The sequence below is a fragment of the Pempheris klunzingeri genome, chromosome 7 (genome assembly GCF_042242105.1).
Source record: "Pempheris klunzingeri isolate RE-2024b chromosome 7, fPemKlu1.hap1, whole genome shotgun sequence".
NCBI lineage: Eukaryota > Metazoa > Chordata > Actinopteri > Acropomatiformes > Pempheridae > Pempheris > Pempheris klunzingeri.
In genome coordinates this window covers 14856389-14872491 of record NC_092018.1, presented here as the reverse complement: position 1 = coordinate 14872491, position 16103 = coordinate 14856389, and the positions used below count along the sequence as shown (strand labels likewise).

Genomic DNA, 16103 nt, shown 5'->3' with positions numbered 1-16103 from the left:
ACCACAAAAACGTCTTACATGTAATCTTGCAAGGATGACAATGTGCAACTGTGGGCCAACAAAAATAAGATTTCACTGATACACCTTCAACGAGGGAGAAGAATCTGGTGTGTAAAATCACCAGCTGCCATTTATTATTTGAAAGAGACAATTATTGGCTCAGCGACACACTGTGCACACCCTGGTGGACACACACATGCCTGCCACTGCTCTCCTTTCTAAATCAGTGGTGTGAAAACACTGCGCTTGTGTAAACTGACTTTGCAACACCTCCGGACCACAGACACAGAAGCTCAAAACAAATCTTACCTCGTGTGGTTGAAAGCTGAAGGGAGAAAAATCCAACAACTTTGACAATGTTTACTTGTCATTAATGGAAAGAAACTAAGTGTTATTTATTTATTAATTTATTATATTGAAGTACTTTGAGCAGCATTTTATGCATGAAAGATGCTGTGTAAAAAAATCATTTATTTAATTACTTATTCAAGTGCTGGTACTTCACTATCTTGTGCTGCACTACATCTTGTTCCTTTTTATCTGGAAGACATGCTGAATAGTCACAGTGATTCACAGCCATTTTGTTTGACTCATGACCCTACCAAAAAAAAAAAAAAGAAATCATATGAGACATTTATTCTAAAAAACTTCTCAGAAAGTTCAATTTAAGTAATGTAATTTGAGATCAAAAGAAGTACAGAAAAGTCCCCAACATGAAAACAGAAGAACTTTTTCTTCCTCTAACATTAATCATCCCACGACCTCTCAGATTTGCCTTGTGACCCTTCAAAGGGGCCTGACCCCTTGATTAGGAACCACTAAACTAAACTGCCTACTTAACTTCAGTAGCATTAACAGTGCCAGACGTAATAATACATAAGTCACAAGGAGCATTTTTATGCATGAAAATTACTTTTACTTTTGATACTTTAAGTACCTTTTCTTGATAATACTATTGAATGCAGGACTTTTACTTTTAATGGAGTATTTTTACATTGTTGTAGTTGTAATAAAAGCTCACAGTACTTCTTCCACCACTTGTACTTGGTACACAATACAATTTAAGTCAGTCGCTTGTGAAAAAATAATGTGGAAATATGAAATACTACCTTGGGGCTAACATTTCTGCTGTTTTGATCACTTTAAATAAAGGTGAAGAATCACAGAAATAGGACAAGGAGATAAATACATTTTCTGCTGATGTTAAGAGGCAGCTGTTGTGACATAACGCACAGTAACGTCACAGACAGATCCTGATAATTCAGATATAGAGCTGAAATCCTTGAGTGGTTAACTCGCTGGTGAGTTGGCAGCTAATGTGTTTTTTTTAAGCAAAAATGCCACAAATTTGCAGGTTCCAGCTTCTCAAAATTCAAACATTTGCTGCTTTTGCTAATTTTCTATGATTGTAAACTAAATATCTGAGTTCTGGATTGCAGGCCTGACAAATCAAGCAATTTAAAGACGTCTCCTTGAGCTGTGGAAAACTGTGATGAGCATATTTCACTATTTTTTGACATTTTATGGACAAGACGGCCTGCTGGTTATTAACACTTGAGTTGTGCACTGACCATGTAAAAATAGAGGGGGAGGATAAAAAGACCACACCTCTCCTGAGCAAAAACCTTTTTTATTTCTCGTTGAAAGGAACTCGGTAGAATATTACAGCAGAACACACGACTGAAACAGCTGCCATTTCACGTAACACAGTACAGGAAGAAGGATGTAGTTCAATCTCATGTGTAATATTATATATATTTATATCAATAGAAAAGAAAAAAAAACTATTGCTCCCAGGTGTTTATTTTTTTCATATGGCATTTTCTGCATTTGTTGTGTTGAAGTGGGTAAAGTAAAATTCAACGAGAGGTTCACACACCAAAGGAAGTGGGACAATGAAAGTGACATTCCCCAAAGCACGGGAACTTTGTGGCGTTTTTTTTTTTTTTTTATTAGGCTGAGAAGTAAACTTTTAACTTTTTTTTTCCCCCATTGCAAGAAATAAAACTTGAAACCGCTCTACAAATATGGATAAATACCATCATACAGCAATCAGAATATGCAAAAGAAAAGAACACAAGGCAGCTCCGCGTAAGAGCAGGCATGCAAAAATGATCATATTTCTAAAAAGGAGCACTAAAGACAAAATGTCGATGATTGCAGGTGTTTGTGTTTGCGTCGTATGGCAACTGATGGAAAGCCAGTTTATGACAGGACATGGGTTAAATGGGTGGACTGAAAAGTGTGGACAACTCGATGCTATGTAAAGTGAACTGGAGTGCTGAGTGTTTGCTGACAAACTACTTCAATGAAGTCGTCTCTAGAAATTGCTATAACATACTGTTATCAATTTGTTGTACTCTTCTTAATTTCCTCTAAGGAATAAAAGAAATGTTAGGAAAAAAAGCAGGTATGAAATATCACCCTGGACAGTTGCATCCAAGTTTAGTGTTTTAAATAAGCCACTTTAGGCAGCATTATCTAATAAATGTCTCATATTTCTAAGACATATTTCAATATATCTCTTTTGAAAAATAATTCTATCTATACTTGATCTTTTTTATTAAGTAAATCTCTTCCAGTATATATTTTTCTTTTTTTTTTTTTTATACCTTTAGGTACAGCGCCCCACTGTGGGTTTTGTTTTCCAAAAGCACCTAATTTTTCTTACAATCAGACTGAATATTGCTTCAGTCATTAATGGTCTGAGTTCAAGATTAAAGGATCCAAATGGCGCACACTAAATATGTCAACAAGGTTTCTTCCCTTGAGACTGTAGCTCAAGCCCGGCAATATTAAGCTTTAACTTGAAAAATCATGACCAGCGCTAGAGGCCTGGAGCTCACAGAGTCCCCTCGACGAAAAGGTCACAGGGGTCAGACGTGGCTCTGCATCGCGTGAGACATCATCAGTTGCCACAGACGTCTCTGCTGCAGCTACTGGCTGACCAGATCTGCACCCAGGACCTCTTGAGGATGATGCACAGGCACAGGTAATGCTGATATACCCCAGAATGTGGATTGGACTTGCCAGCCCTGAGACAAAAGAAGCCGCGTGTGAGCAGGCCTCCCCACATTTCAGCTATCGGAGCAGGAGGTTAGCACCTGAGGGATGCCCAGGAGGGATGAGGGGAGGGGGGGGGGACGAGAGGGGAGGTCATTTTGGACTCATTTGGATTGTCCATAGAATCCAAAATGAGTCATGTGCTTGTAACAGATCACGCTGTGGGACCTCGCTGGGCCGAGTGGATGTCCTGAGATGCCAAGGATGCCCCCTATAGCTGAGACTGTGGCTCTGGGTGTTGTGGGTCTTGTCTGGGCGAGCCGTCCGTTACAGGTCTTTTTTTTTGTGGTTTTTTTTTTTTTTGCAGACAAAAACACACACATCCACGGTGAGTGATGCAGGCGCTCTGTCTCACTCCCAGTCCTGCACCTGCTGGTGTGAGTGTGTCACACGTTTCACACTTCCTCATCATCATCATCACAGACTGCAGGTCAGAAGTGGGACTGGTAACCTGCTGCTGTGTCTTTAGCACTGTCAAACTTAATTTGCTGGGCTACATGTGTGAGGTTATCAAATAGACAATATATATTTATATATATTTCATATATATATAATTTTTTAATCAAAGGGGGCGTCTCATACAGGAGCCGACTACTGCAGTCTGCACTCATTTAGCTATAACATCCACCTAAACTTTAGGACATGATTCTCTTATATAGACAGTAATTTCTCACTCAAATATACTTTTTTATTTTACTCCGTAGTTTTAGCGTTTTAAAGTTCGATTCGTCATGCACAGAATAGTCGTTCCTCTCTCTCTGTTGCTCTTTTTCTCGCCAGGCTTTTTGCATCATGTTGTCAGCTTCATCATTAAGTAGTCACCTTCTCCATCAATCGTCGTCCACGTCGTCGCCCTCAGACTCCTCTCCGGCTCTCCTCTCGTACATCTTATCCCGGTGCCGCTCCTGGATCTCTTTCATTTCCTCGGCGTAGCGACTGAACGCTCCCCCGAACTTGCTCCACGCCTTGAAGGGGATTGTTATAGAGTTTCTGTAACTGGGCTTCACTTCGCTCACCCGCAAGAAAACTCCGTACTTGTTGGATCCCACGTCAAAGAAGAACCGCTTGGAGTCCACCATGATCGAGGTGCCCTCCGGAAGCTCGCTGTAGCCCCCGGCCCCTCCGCCGCCGGCCAGCTCCTCCTCATCTCCCCCGTAGTCGTCTATCAACTTGGCCAAGGCGTCACGGAACTCTATTAAACCCTGGGCCGGGAGCGCGATGGTCTGTCCGGCCTGCAGGCCCGCCCCGGGGATGCCTCCCACTCCGACACCGAAACCGGGGCCTCGGTTAACGGTCTGCCGGATCCGGAGAAACCGACCCCGTTGGTTCTCCTTCAGGTCGAGGTAGTATTTTCGGTTCTCACGCACCAGGAACTCGCTCTTCAAGGCCCGTCTAGGCCCGGTGTCATCCCCACCGGAAGATTGAGCGATCTGCTCCGGGGTGCTAGGCCCAAGCTGGGCGTAGTGCTCTATGAAATCCCCCAGGTAGTCGCGGAACTCCGCCGCCACTGACATGGAGAGGGTCAGCCGACTTTTCGAGCCCCCGGCGCCGACCTCGGCGATTTTGATGAACCGGCCTTTGGCGTTTTGCTTCACATCAAGGTAGAAGCGTTTGTTCTGAATGTCCAGCCGCTTCGACGCCAGCTCCTGGGTCTCCGGTTCCCGCTGGTAATGCTGAAACCCGCCGCCTCCTCCTCCTCCCCCGCCGCCGCCACCGCCGCTGCCGCCACCGCGCTCACTGCCACTGTCCCCATCCGCCATCTTCGCCACCAGCAGCCCGTTTCTCTGCGTATCTTTGACCCCCACCCCCCCTTGCTTGCCGAGTAAACCGGACGCTCGTTACTGAGCTCTGATTGGCCGCTGCAGCTGTCAATCACAACATCAGACAGAGGACTTGCGTTTTCATTGGCCGGTTGCCCTGCCTGTCATTAAACCCCCCCCCCCTCAGGATGACATTTGAGTACATATTGTTTTTACGATCCATAACAGAGCTCCATGTCGATATTAAACTCATATTTAACGTGTGTCTACAACGGGCGGATTGACCGTTGGTGAATATACTGTTGTCATAATCGGTTTCTAATCGCAGCCAGCACAAAACATGCGTATCTGAAGAAGTTATGAGAGCCCTCATACTTAAATCCAGGAGTTAATTCAAACTACGGTCTGCTGATAGTGTATTTTGTACATTTTTGGGATGGATGCCCCTGGAAGGACACTCCACACACACGCAGTCCCGCCTACTGGTTGGTTCCGTGCGCAAAGGCAGGCACGATGATCTTATGGTGGGGGATGGGTGAGCGTCCTACAAGCCGATCAGTGATTGGTCGAAAGGGAGATTCGAAGTAACAACACGCACTCTGATTGGCTGTCCAGATTCCCACGAGGGGTCTCATGCAAAAGATTTCCGAAAGGGTTTATTGTTTCTTTGCTTTCGGGAGCCGAAATTGTTTGCTATCTCCTCATTTCTACAATCAAATAACAACACGGAAAAATGGTACGTGCACTTCGGCTTATGCTAAACGCATTAAACGGGGGTTCGGTTCATTTGTACTGCAGTTGATGTGTAACTGTAGAAAGTGCTGTTTTGAATTTGAACTGAGGAAATTCGACTGGAAAGGTGTGTAGTTAAAAAGCTAACTCTAAGCTAATATGTTAGCATTAGCGTTAGCCGTAGAAGTCCCGAGTTTTGGGGCTTTTGCGTTACAGGTATCACGTTGGGTGCTTTGGGTGTTTTCTTCGGACAGTTCCGCTTATGTGAAAGAGTAGGTCTGCATTAGAAGTATTAACTTGAAGTCACGGCAGCGTTTTTTTTTTTCACTCGATGTGAACGGTGGATTAGCAACCATTAGCAAGCTAGCTCAAGCTAATGCATTAGCGTAACGGCTGGTTAACAGTTAGTAATTGACCGCAAGTCTTTCGTAATAAGTCTGCAATCTAGGATAATTAAGTCCAAACGACCGCGTCTTTTTCATGCTTCTGTGTGACTCCGTGAGGGAAACTTAAATCCGGTGTAATTCGTGAACGAAAACTTAAAACACCGACCGTCTTTAAAGCGGCGCGTCTGTTTTCCGTTTGTCGCGGGGTCACCGGGAGCAGCTGCCCGCTGACAGCTACCAGTGTTTTTGTCTGAATAGCTCTGTTAGATTTCTCAGTTTAATTGGTTTATCTACAATATACTAACTAGAGCTGCTGCATTGAATTTCTTGTAACTGTAATTGTTTATGCAGTTGATATGTTTTGTTATTGATTGGCGGGAAAGTGATAATAGTCGAACCGGGCATCTGTAACGTTACCTACACAATGCTGCCTCTTTCATTTTTAGAGCGGTATTGGTGTATTTAATCACTCCGTACATGAATATTGCTTCCTCGTTAGAATGTAGGAGATGCTTCAGGTGCTGTGTTTTTTTGTCGCCCAGGGCGTATTTTTGCTCATAAAAACAGACACTCGCCCCCGTGTTGCTTGTTTAATTTAATGATCTCTATAAATTTCCTAATCATCCCATGCAGGCTGGTGGCAAGGCAGGAAAAGACAGCGGCAAAGCCAAGGCAAAAGCAGTGTCACGCTCCCAGAGGGCTGGGCTGCAGGTAAACCTCTCACAAGCTTCATCATGGCAGTTTGTGGCTTAACTGCAAACTTAATTTGCCGCCCTTCATCATCGCAGTGGGTTTACTCCTTTTTTGTTTAAATCAAACCTCTATCTTGTCTGTTTCCTGTCAGTTCCCAGTGGGTCGTATCCACAGGCACTTGAAGACTCGCACAACCAGCCACGGGCGTGTAGGAGCCACAGCAGCTGTGTACAGTGCTGCCATCCTCGAGTACCTCACTGCTGAAGTAAGCCTTACCCTGATGTTGTGCATGTTCATTGCACAACGTGCAGTGTTTCTGTGTGAGGCGGTGCTTTAATGGACATTTGTGGTTATTGTGGCTCTCAGGTACTAGAGTTGGCGGGCAATGCCTCCAAAGACTTGAAGGTGAAGCGTATCACTCCCCGTCACTTGCAGCTGGCCATCCGTGGTGATGAGGAGTTGGACTCCCTTATCAAGGCAACAATTGCTGGAGGAGGTGAGCAGACGGTTTTCGTAAGCAGATGAATTCTGCCCGTCTTTTATCAGGGTTTAGTGTCTCCGTTGTACGTGCATCATACTTGCTTCTTGGTGTCTGTGTGCTCTGCTACATCTGTACTACACCTTCTGTAGAAATATCTTCCTCCTGATTATGGCTACATTTTGCATCAAACATTTAATCTCACCAATGTGTTTTTTGCTTTCAGGTGTCATTCCCCACATCCACAAGTCCCTTATTGGGAAGAAGGGCCAGCAGAAGACTGCATAGATGCCACGTAGACCAGAAATTTTGGGGCTTGGGCTTTGATTGGACCAGGAGTTCACATTTGTTCTTTTTTATTAATATTATAGCAAACGAAGAGTGATTGTTAGGCTTTATGTTGTAATATTTTCCCATAACTAGAAAAAAGTTCAGAAAATCCCGTAACAACAAAAAAAACCCTTTGTATGTTATTGTAGAACGTTTGACTGGGGAGTTAATGATTATTTCAAATGGTGACAGTGAATTTGTTTGATTGGCCTGGAACTCTGTAATGTTTTATACTGAAAAGAAATTGTTAAAACCATTTTTTATATAAAAAGGTTGTTTTGTGGTTATTTTCTTGAAGTTATAATATTTACTATTAAACAAGTTTTTAAGGAGAAATTTTTTTTTGGAACGGCAAATTGCGGTAACAGGTGAACGTGAGATGGTGCTTCTTTTTTCCTTTTGACTTGCTGTAATATTTTGAACTGCACAAAGATAACGATGTATTAAAAGTTGAATTTTTTTACATCAAAATGAAAAATCATTGAATACATCCTTCCGTTACAGAGTTTTGTGTTTATAGTTTAAAAAAATGTTTTAAATGTAAGTGCGATCAGGCGACTGATCTGTTTTTCCTTTGCTGTGGGGCCACCTGTCGGCTACATGCCACCATATAGTTTGGTACACTGTTATTTGGAGAAGACAGACTAAGGATTGAAAATCTGTCGGTGCTCCACAGTGTCTAAACTAGTGTACCGATCTTAAATCATTACGTTTTTGAAGTGCAGAAGTTGGAGCTTTTTTTTTTTTTAAGAGTTATGTGTTCAGGGAAATGACTGCGTATTTTATCTTTGAATAAATACCCATTGCATGTTATTCTTGGCTTGATTTGAAACCACTAGGTGAAATTATTTCTGTAGTTGTGAATTTAGAAGTAAGGACAGCATAACAAACATGAAACTGCAATATTTTAGATTGAGTTTTACATAAATAAGTATGAGGACAGTTAAGAGCTGAACATTAAGACAGTAAAGATCATTTGGTCTCCTGATCATAAATCAGAAGTTCACAGCTTCTTCGAGCAGGTTTACAGTCTGCCAGCAGAGGGAGGCACCGTCTTCAGCAACATCTCTGCTGAGCGATCAATGGGTACTTTGAATTTAGGAAGAAAGAGAATATAATATTCTTCCTTCAGCCTCACAGAACTGTGTCATAAATGCATCAAACTGTGCAAACATGACAATAGATTCTTACTAAATATTCAGGTCATGTAAGAGAGAAAAGCTTAATGAGGCAAATCCATCAGCGCTTACTGAAGGATGTGTGTTGGCAATATTGTGGTAACAGCAATTTTATCAAACATCCCAGTAATTCTACTTAAAATTCCTATTGCATTAGTTTCTTTTAAGCTGCAAAAACCACACATTACAGGAATAAGCTTAAATATAATTTTAGATTTGAGGAATTAAAAAAATTCCAAATGGAGCCAGGATCTCTATTTTAAACATGTCTTCTATTCTAATCACTTGTTTATTTTACTTTATTTATTTTATTCCACTTAGATTGCTTAAGAGTAAGAAAATAATTTCTCCACACTTTGGATCACTAAACAAATTTTACACATCACTAAACGCATTATTTCTGCTATTCAGCATGACTGTACTTAAAACGAAGCCCTGCAGGTTTGAACCACGCTTGCATTTGTGATGAGAAGTTGGTTGTTAGAATAATGAATAAACATATAACCTTGAATAAAACATGAAAAATAAAATGTAAACAATGAAAAAAAAACAGCAAAACAACATTGAAATCTGGATTTGGTGTTTCTCTCAGTAGTCTGCTGCCAGTCGTTCCGACCACTATTGCAACTGTGAGACAAAATTATACAATTATATTAACATTTCAAGTGTTTACATGCCAGCAAAACATGGCGTGTCCATGTCTTCACACAGAGACCAGAGTGCTGCAGCTTTAATTGTAGTTAAAAAGCTGATAGAAGCCCTGACATGATCAATCAGGAGGATGGAGATAATTTATGTCAGTATAATCATTAACATTTATCACTTCATACACTTCATGTACACTCACACTCTCGCACAGACAAGTTAACTGTGATTGTCTGAATGTGACACAGGCCATGACGAACTGTGCTGTGGGTGCTGTGGGTGGGTAGCTGTTCTTCTTCAAGCGGACAAAGCATCAAGAGTTTACACAGAGAGACGTGCGGCTTCAAGGGGCCACAACATTGAACTGAGCAGACCCCCCCCCCACACTGAACACTGATTGATTGCAGTCATCTGAACAACGAGCACTTTCCTATGATGTTTGACAGCAGTTTTACCAACGCGAACAAGGACAGTTCAGCCGCTTGTAGTGATAATCATGTGATAAACTTCATGTAAATTCCCAAGGACTGCCATTCAAGGCTGAAATGTGTCACTTTTGCTTTTGTTTTATTATTCCTTTTGCTGTGTTTGTGTCACTAGTGATTCTTAAGGGCAACGGTGCTGCTGCTGATGCTTTGAACTGTTTGTGGAACATGTTCTGAGCTTCAACCTTGGAAGACTTCACATCAGCATCACATTACAACCTTTCCAGATGGCAGAAATACAGTTTAAGAACAAGGACAACGTCCATACTTGAGTCAATGGGAAGGAGCGTAGCATTGAAATCCTTCACTTTGCATTTGAAAACAACTCCAGTACAAGTACAAACTCTGTGAGTTTACATCATCCAGGTAAAACTCGTTCCTCTGGATAATTTTGCATTGAACGTGTGATTAAAAGTGAAGTATTTGTAAAGTAAAATGTGCTCAGGAACCAACAATGGAAGCAATGATGATTTTTAAAGGGGATCGTGGTGGAGATTTTGAACTACTAGCAGGATTCATGCAGTCAGTGAGCGTGTTTTTTCAATTTTCACCCTCTGCTGCTTGAAAAAGTCTCCAAAACTAAAAACATGTCCAAAATGAAACGTATATCCTTTATTGCTGTGAGTTACACGAGAAGATTAATATCACTCTCATGTCTGTATAGTAAAAATGAAGCTGCAGCCAGTTAGCTTAGCTTAGCATAGGCACTGGAAGTACAGTATCGACTGTATATAAAGATAGACGCGCCTCTGCTTCCTCTGCTGCCATCTTGTGCTGTTGACGTCATTTGCAGCAAAATACACCAGCCCGACCCGATCACAGGTTAGAGCTGGATGTCAATCATGATGTTTCACTTCGTTTATGTAGCATCAAATAACTCATTTAAACCAAACTGATCAGAAAAATTAACATTCGACAGACATCAGAGTGATAAGAATTACTTAAATTAACAGAAACCATATGTAGAAAAATGTTATTTGATGTGTACTTTGATTTTTTTTGTTTGGCCCATCAGCTAAAGCAGAGTGGGCGGGCCATGGATGCTTTATAGAGACTGGATTTTTTCCCAATGACCACTCTTTCTACCCAGAAAGACGCTTCAAAGATGCTTTTAGGCAGATTTTCTTTACCTCTGGACCGAGGCAGGCAACCTGTTTCCCTCAGCTCCCAGTCTTTATGCTAAGCTATGCTAAGTGGCGAGATGTAGCTTCATATTTACCGTGAAAAGTGGTACCTAAGTTCTCATTTCACACTAAACATTTAGGGAACATCAAACTCTTTTATATATATATGTTTCACAACCCAATTCTTGTAGTTAGTCTTTATATTCAGAATTAATGTTTGTTCCCTGACAGAAGAGTCTAACGATTGTGTTCTGTATCCCATCAACACCTAGTTTGTATCTCATTATGTGCAGTTCCCACTGGCTGAAGTGTCACAAAATCTCTTCATTATATGGACAGCAGATGATGTGGAAAGAGTGACGAGCCTGCAGAGGAACAAGCAGATCAGAGGGTGACGGGAACAAAAAAAACTGTGGTTTATTTAAGGAGGAAACAAAATTCACAACTACTTCTGAAGTTTTGTTTACTGATTCAGAGGTGCAGTGACGAGCGATAAAACATGCTGCGTCGGCTGCGCGGCTCACAGCCCAACACTGACAGCGAGGATCTTATTACCACACTAACAGGACTGAGCTTCCACTGATGTCCAGAGGCCCACAGCTGGACTTTTCTTTACGTCACACAACATCAGATTTAATATTAAAGTTTTGTCCAGTTATGAGCCACAGATGGATATATTTTTATAATTCAACTGGAGCCACACAAAACGTCTTCTGAATCAGTCAGACTGCTGCAGCTTTGTTATGTTTTCTGATTGCTTTTCCAGTAAAGTATCTAGAAGCACCTTTAACCCTGTAATGCCAAGTGTATCATATTTGATACATGAGTTTTTGAGACTTCTCCATCATCAGTGTGATATTTTTTTTCCTGAAAAACCTGATGTATACAATCAGACACATGAAGTGCACGGATAATCCACCAGGGATCAGTAATTCATGCACCAGAGGGCTTTTAATTAAGACATCCAACATATATATATATATATATATATATGCAAATTGATATTTAATTTTTTTTTTATTTGTCAGAAGGTTCAATAAACACTCCAGTTTAAAAAAAATTGAATTTCCTGGCAATTATTTGGTTCAGGCTTTACAGCCAAGAGTACAGCCATGCTGGTCATTGCATTGGCTACATGCTAACATGCTAACATGCTGATGTTTGGCAGTATGTTCACCATCCTAGTTAAGTGTGGTGACATGCTTATGCATTATGTTTGTTATTAATGTCATTAGTTAGTTGAAGATGATGGGAACTGACTTGACAACTATCTAAAAGTGAATCAGTCTTTAGTGTACAGAATGTAAAGCAGAAAAAAATAGTAAATGAGAGAATTGCTGCAGTAAAAGCTTTATTAGTTCTGTGTTGTTCTGTATCCACATTGAACAAAATCATTCCAAAAAGTCCCTTTATACTGTAAATGTCCGTGTAAGTGAAAGAAGTTCACCGACTGCTGTGGTTGGTGTATTTTATCCAACTTAAATCAGATGTTTGTCAATGTTTCAATGATCCGTTCATTTAAAAATGCTGAACAGTTGTTTCAGTATAGCTTCTGAGCTGCTGTTGTTGCAGAGGAATGTAGAGTAGTCAGGCCAAAAAGGTCAAGGAAGGTGGTAGGCAGGCAGACTCAGCAGACTTCTTGTACACAAAAGTGGTGATTTTATTTTACAGTGCTTCTCCATTAAATGCAACTTAACCCTTGTATGGTGTTTGGGTCTGTGGGACCCATTTTCATTTTTTTATCAAGAGAAAAATGATACGATTAATTATTCTTTCAAACTCACTCATTGGCTTTGGCTCATATTGATGAGTCTGAAAAAATTATTAATAGTATAATTTTTCTTTTGATAAAGAACATGAAAATGGATTAAATCGGGTCCCACAAACCCAAACACCATACAAGGATTAAATTACAAAACAATACAAAAAAATATTTACAAAGAAACATAATTTCAAAATTTAATTGTAGCTACTCAAGGTAAATGTGACACTGTGGCAGCACAGTCCTCACCTCTCTGTCGAGGCAGGCAAATCTCTACTCATTATATAGGCCGTTCAATTCACACCTTCAGATCTACCATTCTGCAGCATGGTGACCTATTCTGTACCCTGAATGCAAACAAATCTGAAAATATCATCCTTGTACACACTACAAACTACTAAGCGTTTCCAAATATCTCCCTGCAAGCTAAACAAGTGAAATCAATACTAGTTGATGCGTTTTGAAACCAAAAGAAACATTAATTAAAAGGAAAAAACCCTCCACTTGGTCTGACCTAATGATGTCACTCTGACATCACCAACACCATAAATTCGGGAAAGTGCTGGGCCGACCTCCTCTCAAACACTACTCCCTCATTGTGAGTCAGAAGAAACAAAGAAAGGTAAGTATGAACAAAAACAATTGGACCACATTTTACCTGTAACTTAATAAAGGATAACGGAACTAATTAATGACTGTGTTTCACTTTAATCCTTCCTGTGATGGATGTAAACTGTAACATAATACTAACACAAACAAGCCCGGGATAGTATGTGTTTCAATGTTACGCTATGGCCTGGTTAGATTAAAGCAAAATACACATAGTGAAAACAGTATGTAGCATGAAAGTGTCCAGGGACAAGTGGTGAGGAGAAATGAGCGTTCTCACCCACTTTGTCACAAGGAAACCGTACTGTATTTAAAGCCTTGAATGTCAGGGTTTTATCTCTGGCACGCTGTGTGCAATCATTTGTGAATAGGACAAGAAAGATCTTTATTTTTTGTATTGGTTAGGTTTGTATGTAAAGAACATAAGCATTTTAGAGGCATTTTCATATTCTGTGAAAACACAAGAATTGTGTTAATGGTTTGGCTGAAAACAGATGTTATGCTAAATGTGTAGAGTTTTAAAAATGTGACTATAGATTGAACCAAAAGATGTTAATGATTGTAAAAAAAAAACAACAAAAAAACACTGTTAGAGGAAAGTCAGGAGATCACCAAAGGTATTTCAGTTCAAATACAGAGCTGTCATCTGGTCCAGATTTCCTGACAGTTGTTATATTTCACTCAAAACCACAAAAATAGATCATTTAATCTTGCAAACTGCCCCTTAAACAGATCAGGGCGTCTTCTAGAAATAAAGCTGATGCTGAGAGTCACTCCAAGACAATAGTCGGTTATGAAACTGATGCAAACTCAGGAACCCCAATGTGTGAAGTAAAGGCTCCTCTGATCAAATGTGACATCAGATGTATTGTCCACATTGAGCGCGAGCCTCTGTGGGAACACATGAAAGACGAAGCATCTTCATCTTCACATCTTCAAAGAGCGAGAACCATTTGTTTATTCTTACATCTCTCCCCCCCTCTCAGTCTTTACAGTTTCCTCTTGAGGACGATGGGAGGGTGACAGCCAGCGGTCAGCCTTCAGCTCCTGTTCTCTTCTGCAGCAAACACGAGATGTCGGAAACGCACTGCACAAAACAGTAACGACGTTTAAGGTAAAGACCCAGAAATGTTTGGTTAACTAAGTTTCTGTTTGCTGGCTGATGTAACAAGAGTTTGGATTCAACCTGTAATCAAGTCCTGAAAGCGTTTGCTGTCTTAAACACTTGTGTCTGCTACTATACATTGTTTTTTTTCAGGGGGAAAAAAAGAATGATGGGATATTGATATTCTTGAAACAAATGGAAAAAGACCAGGCAGTTGTTGTTGGTAGCATTGGTGGTTATAGCCTTTTTTTTTTCTGGTGAAAACCGAAAGAAAGAATCTCAATTTTCGCAGCATTATTTAGGTCTGACATGTGAAAGCGCTGCTATCTAAAAAAAAAGGTCTGAAAGGCTTTAATCTTTAAAGCTGCTCATAACTTAAATGTTTCGGTTCACTCTGACTTCAGGTGGTCAAAATAATAATTATGAATAATGCCTAACATTGCTCTGTCTGTCAGATGTATAAGTAAGTAACTGTTTACCCCTAATAACTTTATAAGATAATAATACTGAATGTCAGTGTGGTTTACTGCTTGCTGCACTGCCCCTATGTGGCCAAAAATCAGTAAATGTAGTTTTAAAGAAGATTTTCACTGTTTCCCAACTGGGCTTAAATGCACCCTAAGGTGACAGTTATAAGTCATCATAAAGCAAAAAGTATTAAATCTTTTTGGCAACAGATAACTCATGACTTAATGTTGGACTGATGAAAAGATCTATTAGGTTCTATGAAAACTTTTCATTTTGGACACCGTTTTGTGAGCTTTCCTGATTTAAAAACTGAGTTTATCCTTGCAACTGATAATACAGTCAGAGGTCCTCAGCAACGTGGTATAAATCAGAAAGGTGCTGTCAAACTTAAGTCTGTACTGGATCTAATTTAATAATTACCAGAGTGTTTTTGCTGTGTGGCAAACTATTTTCTTCAAGACAGATTTAGAGCTGAACTCAACTATTTAGATAACTAACTAACCGTTTTCAAACAAATGCCAAAAAATTCCTTAATTCCAGCTTCCCAATTGTGTAAATTTTCTTATGTCAAGCACTTATCTGAAATTGAATACTTTTGGGTTTTGGGCTGTTAGTCAGAAAAAACTAAATATTTCAAGGTGTCACAATGAGTTTAAGGAAATGGTGATAGACAGTCTTTTTCATACACCAATCAATTAATTGAGAAAATAAATTACCAATAATGGAAATAGCCTATTTAAAAACTGTTTAACCCTGCAGCCTGTCTAACCAGCCCATCCTTTACTCCTTGTGAACAGCCAAGACCAGGTTACAGTGGCTTCCATTTAATCCTTCAGATCAGCCTCGCCCATCAAAGTACAGATTGATATTTTCACTGTGACACCATTACAGAAAGGAACCCTGCACAGACGGACCCATAAAATCCTTTTTACTGAACTAAAAACAGCTGTTCTATATCTCCATAAGCCACCAGACTCCATTGACAAAAACAATAATGTTACCCCAGATTGTGGAAGTTGCCAGCTGAGGCAGTGAACTGGAGCAGTTCCAAAAACATTTTGTATCTACAAGTCATTTCAAACCCCAAAAATGTGTAAAGATGGGGCCCAGGTTTAAAAATATGAATATAGAAATAAGGTCAGAACCTTGAGTGAAGTCCAGATTCAAGCCTATGCATCGCGTCAGCTGTCCAACACGTGTGATGGTGAAACTGGAGGTAACTCCTTCACATAAATAACCTTGTGATGAAAAGAAGCGCAGGCGTCCTTTGATCCTTGATGTAAAG

At 40.4% G+C, this 16103-nt stretch overlaps 2 protein-coding genes across 3 annotated transcripts; one reads left to right on the top strand and one right to left on the bottom strand.

Moving 5' to 3' along the window:
* Positions 1 to 1611: 1611 nt before the first annotated feature.
* On the bottom strand, positions 1612 to 4832 carry LOC139203360 (transcriptional regulator protein Pur-beta). The gene has a single exon (XM_070833045.1). The coding sequence runs from the start codon at positions 4821 to 4823 to the stop codon at positions 3894 to 3896; it is 930 nt and encodes a 309-aa protein (XP_070689146.1). The 5' UTR covers positions 4824 to 4832; the 3' UTR covers positions 1612 to 3893.
* Positions 4833 to 5453: 621 nt separating this feature from the next.
* h2az2a (H2A.Z variant histone 2a) lies at positions 5454 to 8255 on the top strand. 2 transcript variants are annotated; one of them, XM_070833466.1, is made up of 5 exons: positions 5454 to 5559; positions 6575 to 6652; positions 6786 to 6899; positions 7001 to 7130; positions 7339 to 8255. In XM_070833466.1, exons 1-5 carry the CDS (start codon positions 5557 to 5559, stop codon positions 7398 to 7400), a joined length of 387 nt encoding a protein of 128 aa, XP_070689567.1. In that variant the 5' UTR covers positions 5454 to 5556; the 3' UTR covers positions 7401 to 8255. The 2 variants fall into 2 exon arrangements, with proteins under 2 accessions (XP_070689567.1, XP_070689566.1); XM_070833465.1 differs by lacking the exon at positions 5454 to 5559 and having other exon boundaries at positions 6569 to 6652.
* Positions 8256 to 16103: the final 7848 nt, after the last annotated feature.